Source organism: Lepidochelys kempii, chromosome 4 (assembly GCF_965140265.1).
Source record: "Lepidochelys kempii isolate rLepKem1 chromosome 4, rLepKem1.hap2, whole genome shotgun sequence".
Taxonomy (NCBI): Eukaryota; Metazoa; Chordata; order Testudines; family Cheloniidae; genus Lepidochelys; species Lepidochelys kempii.
The window spans coordinates 121,867,250-121,886,089 of NC_133259.1; the positions used below are offsets into that span (position 1 = coordinate 121,867,250).

The 18,840-nt window shown below is 44.6% G+C and overlaps 1 protein-coding gene across 3 annotated transcripts in view; it reads right to left on the minus strand.

Annotated features, from left to right (window-relative positions):
* The window catches only part of CFAP99 (cilia and flagella associated protein 99), a 107,892-nt gene that overhangs the window by 1,901 nt on the left and 87,151 nt on the right, over positions 1-18,840 (minus strand). For all 3 annotated transcript variants that reach the window (XM_073342717.1, XM_073342716.1, XM_073342715.1), the window contains one exon: positions 4,508-4,688. In XM_073342717.1, the coding sequence (XP_073198818.1) occupies positions 4,508-4,688 (181 nt within the window). The remainder of the gene's footprint in view (positions 1-4,507; positions 4,689-18,840) is intronic.

An 18,840-nucleotide genomic window follows, 5' to 3' on the forward strand; every position in this document is an offset into this window, starting at 1 on the left:
ATTTTCTAAATTGTAATATACATTCTATTTTGTTATTAATTTAAAAGTGTTAAAAATATGTGTGTGGAGCAAATTCTGCCCTCATTCACGCGTGCACAAACCCACTGAGTTCAAAGTGCTTACATAGGTGTAAGTGAGGCCAAAATTTGGTCCTGGCACTTCAACACCAAGAGGGGATCTTCTACTTTCAGTGTATTCAGGAACAGAGAGGTAAGGCACCAAAAAGGTGGGTAGTACAAATGGCATTCAGGGTGGACTATGTTGGAGTTATGGCACAGAAAGAGGGCTTACTATCCTGTGGCGGACATACTGGACCACTTTCTGCTCTAAATTAAATGCATACAACACAATTGGACTAAATAGGTGCGGGATGTAAGAATTTGCTTTGTTCTCTGAAATAAAACTTGGCCAGAGCTATGTAGACCCAAGCAGCAATGATGGGGACTAGAGCAAACCTAATATCTTCTGCTAACCTGTGTTTTATTTATACTTTATATTGAATTAAAAAGTAATTTTTACAGCTATGTGCCTTAGGACTTGAGTGGAGGGAAGAGGAAGAGAACTAGCATCTTGTGATATTTAAAGTGTAAAGTTAAACAAAACAAAAGAGTAGAACTTCACAACAGTTATGGAACTCTTATGCTTCAAATGATAGCTGCATTTACAGTCATATTCTACCATTATACTGTCAAGGATCCTATCTATAGGTTTCTATTTCTTTTCTATTTATTTCAAAATGTGTCTTACTCTTTGTAGTGATTTGAATATTTTTATTACACTGCAGTTTTCCTTTGAGGCCTCTAATTATTGCATCTGCACTTCTGTAGGCCTGGATTCAGCAAAGGATTGAAGCATGTGTTTAAGGCCTCTATTCGGGAAAGCACCCCTATTTAGGGTACACTTAAATACTCTCCTGAATAAAGCCCCAAATACTTTTCTTTGCTGAAAAGGGATGGACTTAAGTATGTGCTTAAAGTTAAGCAAATGCTTAAGTGTTTTACAGGATTTGTCCCTTAAATGGAGATTCTGAAGCTGCAGTAAGCAATCCTGTGAAAGGCTTATATCAGCGGTTCTCAAACTGTGGGTCGGGACCCCAAAGTGGGTTGCAACCCCATTTTAATGGGGGTCATCAGGGCTGGCGTTAGACTTGCTTGGGTGTGGAGCCAAAGCCCGAGCCCCACCACCCGGGGTTGTGTAGTAATTTTCGTTGTCAGAAGGGGGTCACAGTGCAATGAAGTTTGAGAACCCCTGGTTTACATTATTGCACACCTCTACCCCAATATAACGCAACCTGATATAATGCGGGTTCACATACAACGTGGTAAAGCGGCCGGGCCGGGGCCGAGGGGTTGGCAGGGCCGGCTCTACTGTTTTTGCCGCCCCAAGCAGGACAACTGAAGACAGAAGCTGCCACTGAATTGCCGCTGCCGCGGAAAGACGAATGCCGCCCTGATGGCACACGGACCGCCTCCCCTTTCACAGTGCTGCCCCAAGCACCTGCTTGGAATGCTGGTGCCTGGAGCCGGCCCTGGGGGTTGTATAAGGGGCAGAGCGTCTCGGGGGCGGTCAGGGGTTCCCCTCCCTAGGGTCTGGGAGGCAGGAGCTATGGGGGGCACTTTTGGGGGCCCCAGTCCCAGAGTGGCACAGGAGATTAGCGGAGGGCTGGGAGCAGCCTGCTCTGCTTCCCTCGCCCCGGCCCCAGCCATGTCGCTCGGGGGAGGGGGTTTGGGGGAAGGGATCCCCCCGCAGCAGCGGCAGCAGTGGAAGCAGAGCAGCCCAGCCCCAGACCGCTCCACTCCGCCAGCTCCCAGCCACACAGAATCATAGAATATCAGGGTTGGAAGGGACCTCTGGAGGTCATCTAGTCCAACCCCCTGCTCAAAGCAGGACCGATCCCCAACTAAATCATCCCAGCCAGGGCTTTGTCAAGCCTGACCTTAAAAATATCTAAGGAAGGAGATTCTACCACCTCCCTAGGTAACGCATTCCAGTGCTTCACCACCCTCCCAGTGAAAAAGTTTTTCCTAATATCCAACCTAAACCTCCCCCACTGCAACTTGAGACCATTACTCCTTGTTCTGTCATCAACTACCACTGAGAACAGTCTAGAGCCATCCTCTTTGGAACCCCCTTTCAGGTAGTTGAAAGCAGCTATCAAATCCCCCCTCATTCTCCTCTTCCGCAGACTAAACAATCCCAGTTCCCTCAGCCTCTCCTCATAAATCATGTGTTCCAGCCCCCTGATCATTTTTGTTGCCCTCTGCTGGACGTTTTCCAGTTTTTCCACATCCTTCTTGTAGTGTGGGGCCCAAAACTGGACACAGTACTCCAGATGAGGCCTCACCAATGTCGAATAGAGGGGAACGATCACGTCCCTCGAACTGCTGGCAATGCCCCCACATATACATCCCAAAATGCCATTGGCCTTCTTGGCAACAAAGGCACACTGTTGACTCATATCCAGCTTCTCGTCCAATGTAACCCCTAGGTCCTTTTCTGCTGAACTGTTGCCGAGCCATTCGGTCCCTAGTCTGTAGCGGTGCATGGGATTCTTCCATCCTAAGTGCAGGACTCTGCACTTGTCCTTGTTGAACCTCATCAGATTTCTTTTGGCCCAATCCTCCAATTTGTCTAGGGCCTTCTGTATCCTATCCCTACCCTCCAGCGTATCTACCTCTCCTCCCAGTTTAGTGTCCTCTGCAAACTTGCTGAGGGTGCAATGCACACCATCCTCCAGATCATTTATGAAGATATTGAACAAAACCGGCCCGAGGACCGACCCTTGGGGCACTCCACTTGATACCGGCTGCCAATTAGACATGGAGCCATTGATCACTACCTGTTGAGCCCGACAATCTAGCCAACTTTCTATCCACCTTATAGTCCATTCATCCAGCCCAGCGCTCCACTTCCCGCTGCAGGTGAGTGCGGGACCTTTCCCCAACTTCCCCCCGCCCACCAGTGACACGGCTGGGGCTGGGGCTGGGGCAAGGAAAGCGGAGTGGGCTGGGACCACGTTGCTCCGCTTCCTGCTGTCGGTGAGTGTGGAGGGCGTCCTTTCCCCAACCTCCCCGCACTCACTGGCGGTGGGAAGCGGAGCGCTGCGGCTGGGAGGTGGCGGAGTGGAGCGGGCTGGGGCCACGTTGCTCCACTTCCCGCTGCTGCCGGTGAATGCCTGTCAGGGGGTGGGGGCTGTGGATAGGGGTCAGAGCAGTCAGGGGACAGGGAGCAGGGGGGTTGGGTAGGGTGTGGGGGCCGGGGGGTGATTAGGGATGGGGATCTCTGGAGGAGGCAGTCAGGGAACAAGGAACAAGGGGGCCAAAGCAAGTTCAATATAACGCGGTCTCACCTATAATGAGGTGAGATTTTTTGACTCCTGAGGACTGCATTATATTGAGATAGAGGTTTACTATTTATATCTGAAAAATACAGCTTTCCCTTAGGTTGTGAATTCAGCTCTGCCAAGTCTCCTAACAAAATAGGCTATAGTTATTATTTCAACAGATAGGAAGATTAGAGATAAATGGGCCAATCACAAGTTCACGGCAACTGCACCTGTATTTCCCCTTTGTGGTCCCTCAAGGGTACCCCTCTAGGTTCCCGGCTCCCCAGCTATCACCTTTGTTGGGTAGACGCTCACATCTCTATCCTGCCAAACCAAGATTTTTCCAGGCTGCACAGTTCCCTGTCTACACGAAGTGATATTCCCCACAAGCCAGACTGTCTAAATAGGCCAGCATCTACCCTTTGGTTTCTCTCCAGAGGCTATGAACAAGGTAATGGACTGCAGTTATAAGTTAGCACACAGCTCTTTAGAAGCAAGCACATTTATTTTTAAGGGGAAAGCATTACAGAGAAAACATATTCACAACAATAAAAGAACCTATGTGCAAGCTAAAAAGTGGACCTGAAGTTACCCCAACTCCAACCTCGGGGTCTGGTAGGTGTCAGTCCTACAAAACCCACAATTGGTTTCCCCCCATGATTACAAGTTCATAACTGTCTCAGTGTCAAAATCAGAATAACCATGAATAGTTCAGTCTTTCCTTATTCTGCATGGACCTTTGATCTTGGCCTCATGTAACAGGTGATCAACAGACAATGCCCCCTCCTCAGGGTGCAGCTTCAAAAGTCTGAGTTTGTGCATAACTGAAGCTGGGGAATTTGCATTCACCTCCCCCTAGGTATTCCCCAGGAAAACCACTTACCACTATTTGTTCCTAAAGTCCATTCTTGTCTGGCACATGGTTCAAAATAGTCCTTTGTAACCCCAAGTCTCACATCCGTTACATCTCTCCCCTTGAGAAGTTACATACAATTCTGGCCCACAACAAGAAATAAACCATTCATTTAATACAGTGGACCCCAAAGATACTTAATTTAATTCAATAAGGTCTCCCAAGAATATTGCAAGAAATTGCCATATCTGTCACACTTCCATTGAGCTAACTGAAACTTAAAAAAAAGATCCCATTATGACTATTTATTGTAAGACTTATTTACTTACTTCATATGACTCCCAAGATCTCCCTGGCCCTGCACCATCTTTCTGGGGTGTAATCTTTAAGATTTCAGCTTGTTTTTTACGCTCCATAGTTTTCTCTATAATCTTTTTCTGCAGATCTAAAACACGTTCATCTTTCATAGGTCCTTCAGTTAACCGGGACTTTATTTTCTTCTCTTCCTGCCTGAAAGGTCAAAAATAAAGAAAAAAAAGGGGGGAAAATAGGTGGACAAGATCTACAAAATAAATCCAATCCATATTATTTAGAATCAAAATATATTACTTTGCAAATCATGAGTTAATGCACCAGCCTTTTACCTCTGGTGACCAGTTAGATTCAAATCAGGTTTACATTATATGAGGAAATGAATGTGGTGTTCTCAGCTTGATTCCTGTTGTTCACATAATACCACTAACCAGTATGAAACAATTCAGCATAATCTGAAGTCCCTTCTCAGTGGATGCAAGGACTATAATATAATATGTTGTCAAGGTTCCTCCCCCACTCTGAACTCTAGGGTACAGATGTGGGGACCTGCATGAAAACCTCCTAAGCTTACTTTTACCAGCTTAGGTTAAAACTTCCCCAAGGTACAAATTAATTTTATCCTTTGTCCTTGGAATATCCACTGCCACCACCAAACTCTAACTGGGTTTACTGGGAAACGTAGTTTGGACACGTCTTTCCCCCCAAAATCCTCCCAACCCTTGCACCCCACTTCCTGGGAAAGGTTTGGTAAAAATCCTGACCAATTTGCATAGGTGACCACAGACCCAAACCCTTGGATCTGAGAACAATGAAAAAGCATTCAGTTTTCTTATAAAAAGACTTTTAATAGAAATAGAAGTAAATAGAAGTAAAGGAATCACCTCTGTAAAATCAGGATGGTAGATACCTTACAGGGTAATTAGATTCAAAACATAGAGAATCCCTCTAGGCAAAACCTTAAGTTACAAAAAAGACACACAGACAGAAATAGTAATTCTATTCAGCACAGTTCTTTTCTCAGCCATTTAAAGAAATTATAATCTAACACATACCTACCTAGATTACTTACTAAAAGTTCTAAGACTCCATTCCTGTTCTATCCCCGGCAAAAGCAGCATACGGACAGACACAGACCCTTTGTTTCTCTCCCTCCTCCCAGCTTTTGAAAGTATCTTGTCTCTTCATTGGTCATTTTGGTCAGGTGCCAGCGAGGTTACCTTTAGCTTCTTAACCCTTTACAGGTGAGAGGATTTTTCCTCTGGCCAGGAGGGATTTTAAAGGGGTTTACCCTTCCCTTTATATTTATGACATATGTCTATATTGCAGCTGGGGTGTGTGAATGGCAGCTTGTGTAGACGTACCCATGCTAGCTGTACAGTAGCTAGCTTGCTAAAAATAGAAGTGAGGACACCGTAGTACAGTCTTCAGTACATGGTACATACTCACGTGTACAGCCAGTACTGAAGCCTGAGCCACAGGGTCCTCACTTCTATTTTTAGTGCACTAGCTAGAGTATGGCTGGTGTGGATACATCTACACAAGTTTCCATTCACACCCTCACTGTAATGTAGATGCACCTAGGGCAGTGGTCCACAAACTTTTTATTTCAGCCCCCCCATCCCCTTTCCACGCTCCACCCCTGGCCCGCTGGAGCTGGGGTTGGGAGCATGGCTGCGGCTCTGAAAGGGGGGAACATGGACAGGGGTAAGGGGGCCGAGACTGGGGCCATAGTTTGGGGCAGGGCTGGGAGCAGAGCCTTGTCCTGGGAGTCGGGCCCTGGCATGGGGCTGAGAGCAGAGTCCTGGGCGCAGGGCCAGCAACTGGGGCCGGGGCCAGGAGCAGAGCTGGATGGCGCTCCTTCCCTGCCCCCCATGGGGGCTAGCCAAGGCCCCAACTGCACCCCCTGCAAACATTCCTCTGTGTCCCCCTGGGGAGGGGTGCACCCCACAGTTTGGGGACCTCTGAGATAGGGTGACCAGATAGCAAGTGTGAAAAATCGGGACAGAGGGTGGGGGTAAAAGGCACTTATATAAGACAAATATCAGGATTGTCTTTATAAAATCGGGACATCTGGTCACCCTAGATGTACCCTAATGGTGTAGAAGAGACAATGTAGCACTAAAGTAACAAACAAGAGAGTGGAAGAAATGCTGGGGTACCTACTTTATTTTACACTCTCCTGCTGTTCCCCCCCCCCTCCGCTACCTCTACTCTGCTACCCCCTTGTTGTAAGTTGTATCAGTTTATGCTCACTTAGGGCTTGTCTATATAAACACGTAGTTCACAGTGAGCAGAAGTGTAAATCTATCTTGCCCTAGCTTGCTGCATACTGAAGCTACATCTACACTTACTGGTAGATTGGTATTGCTGTGATCAATGCAGCGGTGTTGATTTAGCGGCTCTAGTGAAGACCCGCTAAATCGATCTCAGAGTGCTTCCGGTCAACTCTGGTACTCCAGCTTCCTGAGAAGCATAAGGGAAGTCATCTCCCATCACCACAGCATGGTACAGGCACCGCGGTAAGTTGACCTAAGCTATGTCAACTTCAGTTACGTTATTCACATAACTGGAGTAGCATACCAGGTCGACTTACCCCAATAGTATAGACAAGGCCTAACTGTCCATCTGAACTGCTGCTGGGAACTAAACGTTTCCTGGTGCACTTTAATCTACTCTTGTTTCAAAACTAAATGTTTATATAGACAAGTCCTTACTTCCTATAACCTCACTTATTAACACCCCTTGTTGGATATCTACGCCAACTTACATTCATGTACCCACTTACTGACATGTAACTTGCACGTGTATTTACATCACCTTTGAATTTGGCTTAGTGACTAGCTTCATATCACAGTATTAAGATCACATTCTGGACAGTTATACCTTTCAGGTAAAATTCAAACCTAAAGTAAGAAGTTGGAACTCTACTGAAGCTAATGGCATCACAACTGCTTATACTAGGTTTGATCTGGACCTTTCTCTCACTTGATAGGGCTAATGGAACTTGTTTGTGATGATCACAGGTACATTTAATTGTTGAGCACTGAGTTTTGTAAAAGGATTTATGTGGTACAGTATTTCTCAAATGGTTTTTCTGAAAATTTGAACAAAATTCCTATTTACCTGTCTAAGGCAGGGTGTGGGTTGGTGCTCTGCTTGGCTAATAGCAATTGTACCTGTTACTCCGAGTGTGGCAGGCCAAATTTCAAAAAAGGGCCACACCTGTGGAGAAGTTTAATACAATATAAAAAATATCGCCCCCATGGTTCTTATTCTTCAGTCTTTTTAGTGTAACCCAGACTCTTTCAAGAGCTAGGGTCATTAAGAACATAAGAATGGCCATACTGGGTCAGACCAAAGGTCCATCCAGCCCAGTATCCTGTCTACCAACAATGGCCAATGCCAGGTGCCCCAAAGGGAGTGAACCTAACAGGTAATGATCAAGTAATCTCTCTCCTACCATCCATCTCCACCCTCTGACAGACAGAGGCTAGGGACACCATTCCTTACCCATCCTGGCTAATAGCCATTAATGGACTTAACCTCCATGAATTTATCCAGTTCTCTTTTAAACCCTGTTATAGGCCTAGCCTTCACAACCTCCTCAGGCAAGAAGTTCCACAGGTTGACTGTGCGCTGTGTGAAAAAGAACTTCCTTTTATTTGTTTTAAACCTGCTGCCCATTAATTTCATTTGGTGGCCCCTAGTTCTTATATTATGGGAACAAGTAAATAACTTTTCCTTATTCACTTTCTCCACACCACTCACGATTTTATATACCTCTATCATATCCCCCTTTAGTCTCCTCTTTTCCAAGCTGAAAAGTCCTAGCCTCTTTAATCTCTCCTCATATGGGACCCATTCCATACCCCTAATCATTTTAGTTGCACTTTTCTGAACCTTTTCTAATGCCAGTAGATCTTTTTTGAGATGAGGGGACCAAAGCTGTACGCAGTATTCAAGATGTGGGTGTACCGTGGATTTATATAAGGGCAATAAGATACTCTCCGTCTTATTCGCTATCCCTTTTTTAATGATTCCTAACATCCAGTTTGCTTTTTTGACTGCCGCTGCACACTGCATGGACGTCTTCAGAGAACTATCCACGATGACTTCAAGATCTTTCTCCTGATTAGCTGAAGCTAAATTAGTCCCCATCATATTGTATGTATAGTTTGGGTTATTTTTTCCAATGTGCATTACTTTACATTTATCCACATTAAATTTCATTTGCCATTTTGTTGCCCAATCACTTAGTTTTGTGAGATCTTTTTGAAGTTCTTCACAGTCTGCTTTGATCTTAACTATCTTGAGCAGTTTAGTATCATCTGCAAAGTTTGCCACCTCACTGTTTACCCCTTTCTCCAGATCATTTATGAATAAGTTGAATAAGATTGGTCCTAGGACTGACCCTTGGGGAACACCACTAGTTACCCCTCTCCATTCTGAAAATTTACCATTTATTCCTACCCTTTGTTCCCTGTCTTTTAAGCAGTTTTCAATCCATGAAAGGATCTTCCCTCTTATCCCATGACAACTTAATTTACATAAGAGCCTTTGGTAAATTAAGTTGTCAAATAAAGATAAGTTCTCCTTCTCAGGGGTGCTTTTCCCCCAGGCTCTGAGATCACTTCATCACCACAGAAGGTCTATGTCAAAGCCCTTAGAGATTCAGACACTCTCCATCCCTCAGAGAGACTGTTTTTGGCCATCCTGTTCTCTTCAAGTCTCTTGTTATTCAAAGGGCAGGAAGCACCTTGTAAAGCCAGTCCCTTTTATAGCAGGTATTCCTGGGGATCGGGACTACAGGCTCAGCAGTCCTCAAGAACTGAATGAAAAGGAGCTTTGACCCAACCAATGCTTTGAAATTCAATCTTGGCCATAAATAAGGGCAGCCATTTAGATGTGCTTCCTACACTTGTAGCGGCCTTCCGGAGACTCTCCCTGAACTGCCATATTTCTTGCTCTAAAAACTATACCTGGTCTTGGGGTAAGGAATGAAGTAATGACCACACCTCTACCACCAAGATGGCCCAGTGCTTGGATGAGATCAGCTTATGAATGAAGAATAGCTTGCTGAAGCGGAACCTGAGCAAAACAGAGGTAACACTGGTGGGCAGAGGAAAGTATTTTTAAGAGCTTGCAGCCATGGTGCATCCTTCTTTGGTTGAAGATTCACATTCATAATTGGTCAATTCAATCTGTAGTCTCTTGGATTCCTTGCTGATGCAGAGCTCTTGCATAGCAACAGCTGTGAGTAAAAAAGGACAGAGTCTTTCTGACATCTCCAGCTGGCTAGAAGACTCTGTCCCATCTTGGTGGATGAAGACCTGGACTGAGTTATTCATACCTTTGTCACCTCTCAGCTGGACTACAGCAACATGATATAACTGGGCATAAAACCTTCAGCACTTATGAAACACCCAGTAGTTCAGAACACTGCAGTGCATTTCCTCAGCAACACAGGCTACCACGAGCACATCACACATGTCTTCTACTCTTTACACTGGCTTTCCATAGAATGTCTAATCATAGAATCATAGAATATCAGGGTTGGAAGGGACCTCAGTAGGTAATCTAGTCCAACCCTCTGCTCAAAAGCAGGACCCATCCCCAATTAAATCATCCCAGCCAGGGCTTTGTCAAGCCTGACCTTAAAAACTTCTAAGGAAGGAGATTCCACCACCTCCCTAGGCAACGCATTCCAGTGTTTCACCACCCTCCTAGTGAAAAAGTTTTTCCTAATATCCAACCTAAACCTCCCCCACTGCAACTTGAAACCATTACTCCTTGTCCTGTCCTCTTCCACCACTGAGAATAGTCTAGAACCATCCTCTCTGGAACCACCTCTCAGGTAGTTGAAAGCAGCTATCAAATCCCACCTCATTCTTCTCTTCCGCAGACTAAACAATCCCAGTTCCCTCAGCCTCTCCTCATAATCATGTGTTCCAGACCCCTAATCATTTTTGTTGCCCTTCGCTGGACTCTCTCCAATTTATCTACATCCTTCCTGTAGTGTGGGGCCCAAAACTGGACACAGTACTCCAGATGAGGCCTCACCAATGTCGAATAGAGGGGGACGATCACATCCCTCTATCTGCTCGCTATGCCCCTACTTATACATCCCAAAATGCCATTGGCCTTCTTGGCAACATGGGCACACTGCTGACTCATATCCAGCTTCTCGTCCACTGTCACCCCTAGGTCCTTTTCCGCAGAACTGCTGCCTAGCCATTCAGTCCCTAGTCTGTAGCTGTGCATTGGGTTCTTCCGTCCTAAGTGCAGGACCCTGCACTTATCCTTATTGAACCTCATCAGATTTCTTTTGGCCCAATCCTCCAATTTGTCTAGGTCCCTCTGTATCCTATCCCTGCCCTCCAGCGTATCTACCACTCCTCCCAGTTTAGTATCATCCGCAAATTTGCTGAGAGTGCAATCCACACCATCCTCCAGATCATTTATGAAGATATTGAACAAAACTGGCCCCAGGACCGACCCCTGGGGCACTCCACTTGACACCGGCTGCCAACTGGACATGGAGCCATTGATCACTACCCGTTGAGCCCGACAATCTAGCCAACTTTCTACCCACCTTATAGTGCATTCATCCAGCCCATACTTCTTTAACTTGCTGACAAGAATACTGTGGGAGACCGTGTCAAAAGATTTGCTAAAGTCAAGATACAATACATCCACTGCTTTCCCTTCATCCACAGAACCAGTAATCTCATCATAGAAGGCGATTAGATTAGTCAGGCATGACCTTCCCTTGGTGAATCCATGCTGACTGTTCCTGATCACTTTCCTCTCATGTAAGTGCTTCAGGATTGATTCTTTGAGGACCTGCTCCATGATTTTTCCGGGGACTGAAGTGAGGCTGACTGGCCTGTAGTTCCCAGGATCCTCCTTCTTCCCTTTTTTAAAGATTGGCACTACATTAGCCTTTTTCCAGTCATCCGGGACTTCCCCCGTTCGCCACGAGTGTTCAAAGATAATGGCCAATGGCTCTGCAATCACACCCCCCAGTTCCTTTAGCACTCTCGGATGCAACTCGTCAGGCCCCATGGACTTGTGCACGTCCAGCTTTTCTAAATAGTCCCTAACCACCTCTTTCTCCACAGAGGGCTGGCCATCTATTCCCCATGTTGTGATGCCCAGCGCAGCAGTCTGGGAGCTGACCTTGTTCGTGAAGACAGAGGCAAAAAAAGCATTGAGTACATTAGCTTTTTCCACATCCTCTGTCACTAGGTTGCCTCCCTCATTCATTAAGGGGCCCACACTTTCCTTGGCTTTCTTCTTGTTGCCAACATACCTGAAGAAACCCTTCTTGTTACTCTTAACATCTCTCGCTAGCTGCAGCTCCAGGTGCGATTTGGCCCTCCTAATTTCATTCCTACATGCCCGAGCAATATTTTTATACTCTTCCCTGGTCATATGTCCAACCTTCCACTTCTTGTAAGCTTCTTTTTTATGCTTAAGATCCGCTAGGATTTCACCGTTAAGCCAAGCTGGTCGCCTGCCATATTTACTATTCTTTCGACACATCGGGATGGTTTGTCCCTGTAACCTCAACAGGGATTTCTTGAAATATAGCCAGCTCTCCTGGACTCCTTTCCCCTTCATGTTAGTCCCCCAGGGGATGCTACCCATCCGTTCCCTGAGGGAGTTGAAGTCTGCTTTCCTGAAGTCCAGGATCCGTATCCTGCTGCTTACCTTTCTTCCCTGTGTCAGGATCCTGAACTCAGCCAACTCATGGTCACTGCCTCCCAGATTCCCATCCACTTTTGCTTCCCCTACTAATTCTTCCCGGTTTGTGAGCAGCAGGTCAAGAAAAGCTCCCCCCCTAGTTGGCTCCTCTAGCACTTGCACCAGGAAATTGTCCCCTACGCTTTCCAAAAACTTCCTGGATTGTCTATGCACCACTGTATTGCTCTCCCAGCAGATATCAGGAAAATTAAAGTCACCCATGAGAACCAGGGCATGCGATCTAGTAGCTTCCACGAGCTGCCGGAAGAAAGCCTCATCCACCTCATCCCCCTGGTCCGGTGGTCTATAGCAGACTCCCACCACTACATCACTCCTGTTGCTCACACTTCTAAACTTAATCCAGAGACACTCAGGTTTTTCTGCAGTTTCGTACCGGAGCTCTGAGCAGTCATACTGCTCCCTTACATACCGTGCTACTCCCCCACCTTTTCTGCCCTGCCTGTCCTTCCTGAACAGTTTATAACCATCCATGACAGTACTCCAGTCATGTGAGTTATCCCACCAAGTCTCTGTTATTCCAATCACGTCATAATTCCTTGCATAATTCCTTTATGCAAAATGTTTATTTTATTTCTGTTTCTGTTTCTGTTTATTTTATGCAAAATGTTTATTTATGCATAATGTTTTTCCTGTTTTGCTCAGGAATTGTTGCTCCGAGGGCTTGATGAGTCTCGGCAGTCTCTCCGTCACATCGCAAATCTTAGCCCCGGCAAGCAGCAGACTTCTCGGTTTTCCCAGGCAGGGTGGCAGATAAGATGACTCAGTCCCCCGGAGTAGAGAGTCCCCGACCACCACCACCCGCCTCCTTAATCAAGTTCAAGATCTTGGTCCTTATCTTCACAGTGCTCCATGGCCTGGACCCCGGGTATTTAAAAGACCTTGTAAAGCTCCAGAACAAAGACCATGGTCAATGACTCTGCCTCTCTGGCACAATGGAACTCTCTACAATAAGAGTAAAGCTCACATGTTTGGCATGCAGAACTTTCTCCATGGACGGTCCAAGACTGTGGAATGAACTCCCCCAAGAATTAAGAACCATCACAGTCTGCACCACTTTCCATTTCAAGTACAAGGCACATTTCTTAGATCTTGCCTTCTTTAACATGAACACAGAGCAATAGGTATATTTATTAAAAAACCCATAATAATAAAATGAGAAACCCTATGAAAACAAGACACTCCACTGTACATGCCTTTCCCTCTGGAGAGAGGATGAGAGAACAAACAACTCATGGCAGATGTATCGTCATGTTGCTTAATGCACCATTGGAAAGTGCTCAGACATGACGGTGATAAGCATGGTATAAAAACCTAAACAGAATAGAATAATGCTTCTTCTGAAAGACTTAAAGGGCTGATACATCCCTGTTACTATGGGTTAAATGTCTGATATGATTCTAAAACTTATGCTCTAACATTTAACTTACATGAAAATGGGTTATTTCTATTTTCATGGTAATGAGGCACTCTTTCCCAAAATGTGCTGAAAACATGCTAATTAGTTTTTAGTTAAACACTTGATGATCAAACAGTCAGTGGGATTGAGCAACAAACCTTTCATTATATGCAAATCAATGTTCTTGTAAACACAGACACAGGAGAAGCAGCAAAAATCTAGCGTTATGGAGTTCTGGTAGCTACTTCACAGTTAAAGTTAAAAACAGTTGCCCATTACAAGCCCCATATTCAATTCCTCCCCACTATCCCATCATGCCCCAAAAAAGCCAGTCCCTGGAAATGTTTTATGTCACACCTCATGCTAAGGTAGACTATTTCTGGAAGGCTTGGGGAAAAAATCATAAAAGGAGGTTTAAAGTGTGGGAGTTTGTCATGGGGGGTACAGACCTTCTGGGACCCAGAGGAAGAGAGCCCAAATGGTCATGGTTCTCCCAGACCATAGTGTGATGTTGCACTCTATATGTTTTATGGAAATATGATTATGAGTGTAAATATGATGTAACTGGAATATGCTTTATGCAAAAGGTCTCTTGTAAGGTATCATTACAAAGCTTATAATCTAGTGTTCATCCTATTTGTATGTATGTATCATTCTTGTATCTGAAGCTAGAAATATGAAGCATAACTCTGAAGTCCTATTGTAATTATGCAAAGTGTGGGTCATTAATGGTGGTTTGGAAGTTTGATGGCTCCCATTGACTGGGACAATTGCTTGTAAATGGCTCTGTTTACTTGCAAACCTCCCTGGATACCTGGGGGCCAGCCTTGGAAGAATGAAGAATGAGGTCTCACAGGACATGTGACCATGTCACATGATGCTGAAATCCATCTTAAACCTGGCACTTTTCCATTTAGAAGGAGGGGTGGGGATTCATAGAGACAAAGGATTTCCGCCTTGTGCCAAAGCTATAAAAGCGGGTGGAAGAGAATAAAGGAGGGTCCCAGTCATGAGAAAGCCCCTGCTTTTCACCTAAGATGCCTGCTGGAACTAACAAGGACAGTACCAGGAAAGGATTGGGCCCAGACTAGGAAGGAGTCTAAGCTATTACCAGCAGGACAGTGGGGTGGGAGGAGGTATTGTTTCATGATTTCTGTGTGTATATAAAGTCTGCTGCAGTTTCCACGGTAAACATCTGATGAAGTGAGCTGTAGCTCACGAAAGCTCATGCTCAAATAAATTGGTTAGTCTCTAAGGTGCCACAAGTCCTCCTTTTCTTTTTGCGAATACAGACTAACACGGCTGTTCCTCTGTAGTCTGAAAGAAGCTTATTGGAATATCTCTGAGGATGAGATTTACCTGTATTCAGTTTCTTAATGTATTAGGCTTAGATTTGTGTATTTTGCTTTGTTTTGCTTGGTGACTTACTTTGTTCTGTCTATTATTACTTAAAACCACTTAAATCCTACTTTTTATACTTAATAAAATCACTTGTGTTTATTAATTAACCCAGAATAAGTGATTAATACCTGGGGGAGCAAACAGCTCTGCATATCTCTCTATCAGTGTTATAGAGGGAGGACAATTTATGAGTTACCCTGTATATGCTTTATAGAGAGTAAAACGGATTTATTTGGGGTTTGTATCCCATTGGGAACTGGGTGCTGGAGATAGGTAACCTGCTGAGTGGTTTTCAGTTAAAGCTTGCAGCTTTGGGGGTGTGGTTCAGACCTGGGTCTGTGTTGCAGCAGGCTCAACAAGCTGGCAGGGAAAACAGGCTCAGAGGTAATTTCAGCACATCAGGTGACAGTCCCAAGGCAGTCTCTGTCACTGGACCTGTCACACATAGTTTTTCTAATGAAGTGAGGTGACATCTGCCTGGAATGGGAAAGTGTAGACCGAGATGAATCCTTTCAGGAGCTCAAAATGAGAGTGTAGTGTAAGTGCCCCTGGAGTATATTTAGGGTATGTCTACACTGTACCTGAGAGAGAGCCTTACAGCCCGGGTAGACAGATGTGCTCGTTCTGCTCAAGCTAGCGTACTACAGATATCAGTATGGGTGTTGTGGCGCAGGCAGTGGCATGGACTAGCCACCCAAGCTCAGACCCTGGGGGTTGGGTGAGTTGGTACTCTGGCGGCTAGCTTTTGACACCTCCCATTCCACAATGTCCACACTGCTATTTTTAGCATGTTAGCTCAAGCAGAGCTAGTGTATGTTTGTTCACTCGAGATGTAAGACACACTCCCAGGTGCCTTTTAGACATATCTATACAGGCCATTCTGCTTTTAGGGCTGCTGCTATATGCTCAACATTCCTTAAAGGGGAACTTCAAATGTATGTACTGTTGTTAGTTTATTTTATGATATACACTTTGTTACATAGCAGCCAAAGGAATTGAAGGCTTGAAGGAAGGTGCTTTGCTTTTGTACTGGTTTCTAAAATAGAACATCAGACCTCTAGTCCATAAGAAGTTTGGGGTTTCTCCCCTTTTTTGGTATAAAAAAGGAGCTTTCTGTCCTTTTATGGATAAGATGTTGTGTCTCTGATCTGCTGGAGTCTCTAAATTATTTCCATACCATAGACTTTTTAAGTTTTCCGAACTTTTGGGGGGACCCCATACAAAATACAGGCAGGAAACAGTTAAGAACCCACCCTGCCTGCACACAGCCAAACTACCCCTATCCCAGATCAGCTGTTTGGGGGACAAGATAGGTGAGATAATATCTTTTACTGGACCAACTTCTGTTGGTGGAAGACACAAGCTTTCAAGCTTCACAGAGCTTTTCTTCCTGTCTGGGGAAGGTAACTAGTGTCTGACCTAAACACAAATTGGGACATACTGTTAAGCTTAAATGGTTCACACATGCTGTCGGAGACCACTTAAAACAAGGTGGGCAATTAAGGGTTAGCAAGCCATGGGCTGCGTTACAAATTGTTGTAATGAGTCATAAAACCAGTGTCTCTGTGGAGTCCATGGTTTTTAGTGTCTAGCAGAGTTATGAAGTTTAGCTCCCAGGCTTGTCTCTTGAAGGTGTTGCACAGGTTTCCTTTGAGGATGGGGCCTGTTAGGTCAGATATAGAGTGATCTCTTTGTGAAAAGCGTTCACCCACAGGTGATATGATGTTTTTTTCTTTCATCATTTTTCTATGTGAGTTCATTTGAGAGCATAGTGATAGTCTGGTTTCATGCACATAGTTGCTGTTGGGGCATTTGATGCACTGGATGAGGTACACTATTTATTGTGATCGGTATGTGGAGGACCTATGAATCTTGAAAAGTATGTCATGAGGGGTATGATTGTCACAGCAGTGGAAGTATGTCTGCAGGTTTTGCATCTGTTGTTCTGCCAGGGGCTGGTGGTGCTTTGAGGTGGTATGTATTGGTGTGTACTAAAACATGCCAATTTATAGTTAGATGCCTGCATTTGAAAATGTGCTTTTTATTTGTGTTATTAAACAATCAAAAACAAATTTAGTTCATAAAATTCAAGGAAACGTTCATGGTTGAGATTGTTCTATATCAGAATGGAGTGTGTCTTTGGATTTGCTAGCAATTACAGTCTCAGTGACCTGGTGCAATCTGGGACTCTGTATTCACAGAATCTTTTTCTGTCTTTTGCCATGTTATTCCACTTACTTATTTCAGCAGGGAAAATGAATGTATGAATTGTTAGCAGCAATCACTTTAATCTGTAGCAGGGGTCAACACTGACATTTAAGCACACTACATTGTCATGTTGACTGACACTGTGTGATGATGCAAGACATGTAAATGACCAAATTCTGGCTCCCCGCTAAAATAATTAAAGTAATACACATCTAACTGTAGTGGGAAAATTACTGCCATTCATAACAGCAGTTTGCTCATCTGCAATAAATGCTGTGAAACTGTATGATCAAAAAGAAAAGGAGGACTGGTGGCACCTTAGAGACTAACATATTTAGTCTCTAAGGTACCACCAGTCCTCCTTTTCTTTTTGCGGATACAGACTAACACGGCTGCTACTCTGAAACCTGTATAATCAAAGTTCATTGTTGATGGATTTCCTCCTGCTGTTTGTATGTCTACTGAAGACTTGAACAGTAGGAATTCAGCAGCTAGATCCTACTTACTACAAACACATACTGAAGAATATATATTTATATATCAAAAAACACTTTCCCAGACAATATTTTGAAGAACCAAAACTTTGCCCCTTCTATGACCAATTGTTTAGCTTTTCTTACTGAGTCTTGGCACAGTCTTCAGTAAAGACAAAGCAAGCAGCTTAGCAGCCACTCATACCATAAATCAAGAAATTCCTGCAAAGAAAATTTCCTGGTGGAACAACAAGGTCATTAATGACTGTGTAAAATCCTTTTACATTGTAATATATCTGTGACCTTAGAAGATACACCAGCCTAACCTTGTCAAAACTTGTCTAACATTTTTATGAGCCTTAGCCTTCTTTTTGACTACAAGGAGATTTTGTGACATTCACAAAATATTTTTGGATGTATTAGGCAGAATTCAACTGAATGTATAAAACAGCTGAAACTCCTTTGTTTCCACAAACATGGCTGTGAATTGAAAGGTGATTCCAGGTGATTGTACGCTAATAAGCACATTTTTAGCAGCTGTCTAGCTTTGCTATTGAAATCCCATTTACAGTTTACCTGTACTTGTTCTACCTAAACAAAGAGCTTGTTAAACTGGTAAAAGTTACATACCCAGGCCAGAAGCTTGGTTCAGTTACCATAAAAAAATGTTATGGTGCCCAGGCAGGGTTAAAACCTGCCACCTGAGAATGCCCCTACACAGAGGGCTCCCTACTACGTGGAGCTGGCACAGACAGATGCATGCTGGAGATGAATGCCTGCCTGTGAGGATGGTGTTGCCAAGAGGGCTTCAGCTTTCTTAACCACAGGATGCTGTTCCAGGAAGGAGGACTGCTAAGCAGAGATGGGGTCCACCTATCGAGGAAGGGGAAGAGCATATTTGGATACAGACTGCCTAACCTAGTGAGGAGGGCTTTAAACTAGGTTAGAAGGGGGCAGGTGACCAAAGCCCACAGGTAAGTCAAAAACATGCAGACCTGGGAGAAGGATTGGAATTTGGGGGAGCATGGGCTATTGTAGCAGGGAAAAGGGAGAGAAACGACAGAACTGCGGGGGGAAGGGAAATCAAATCAGTATCTTAGAT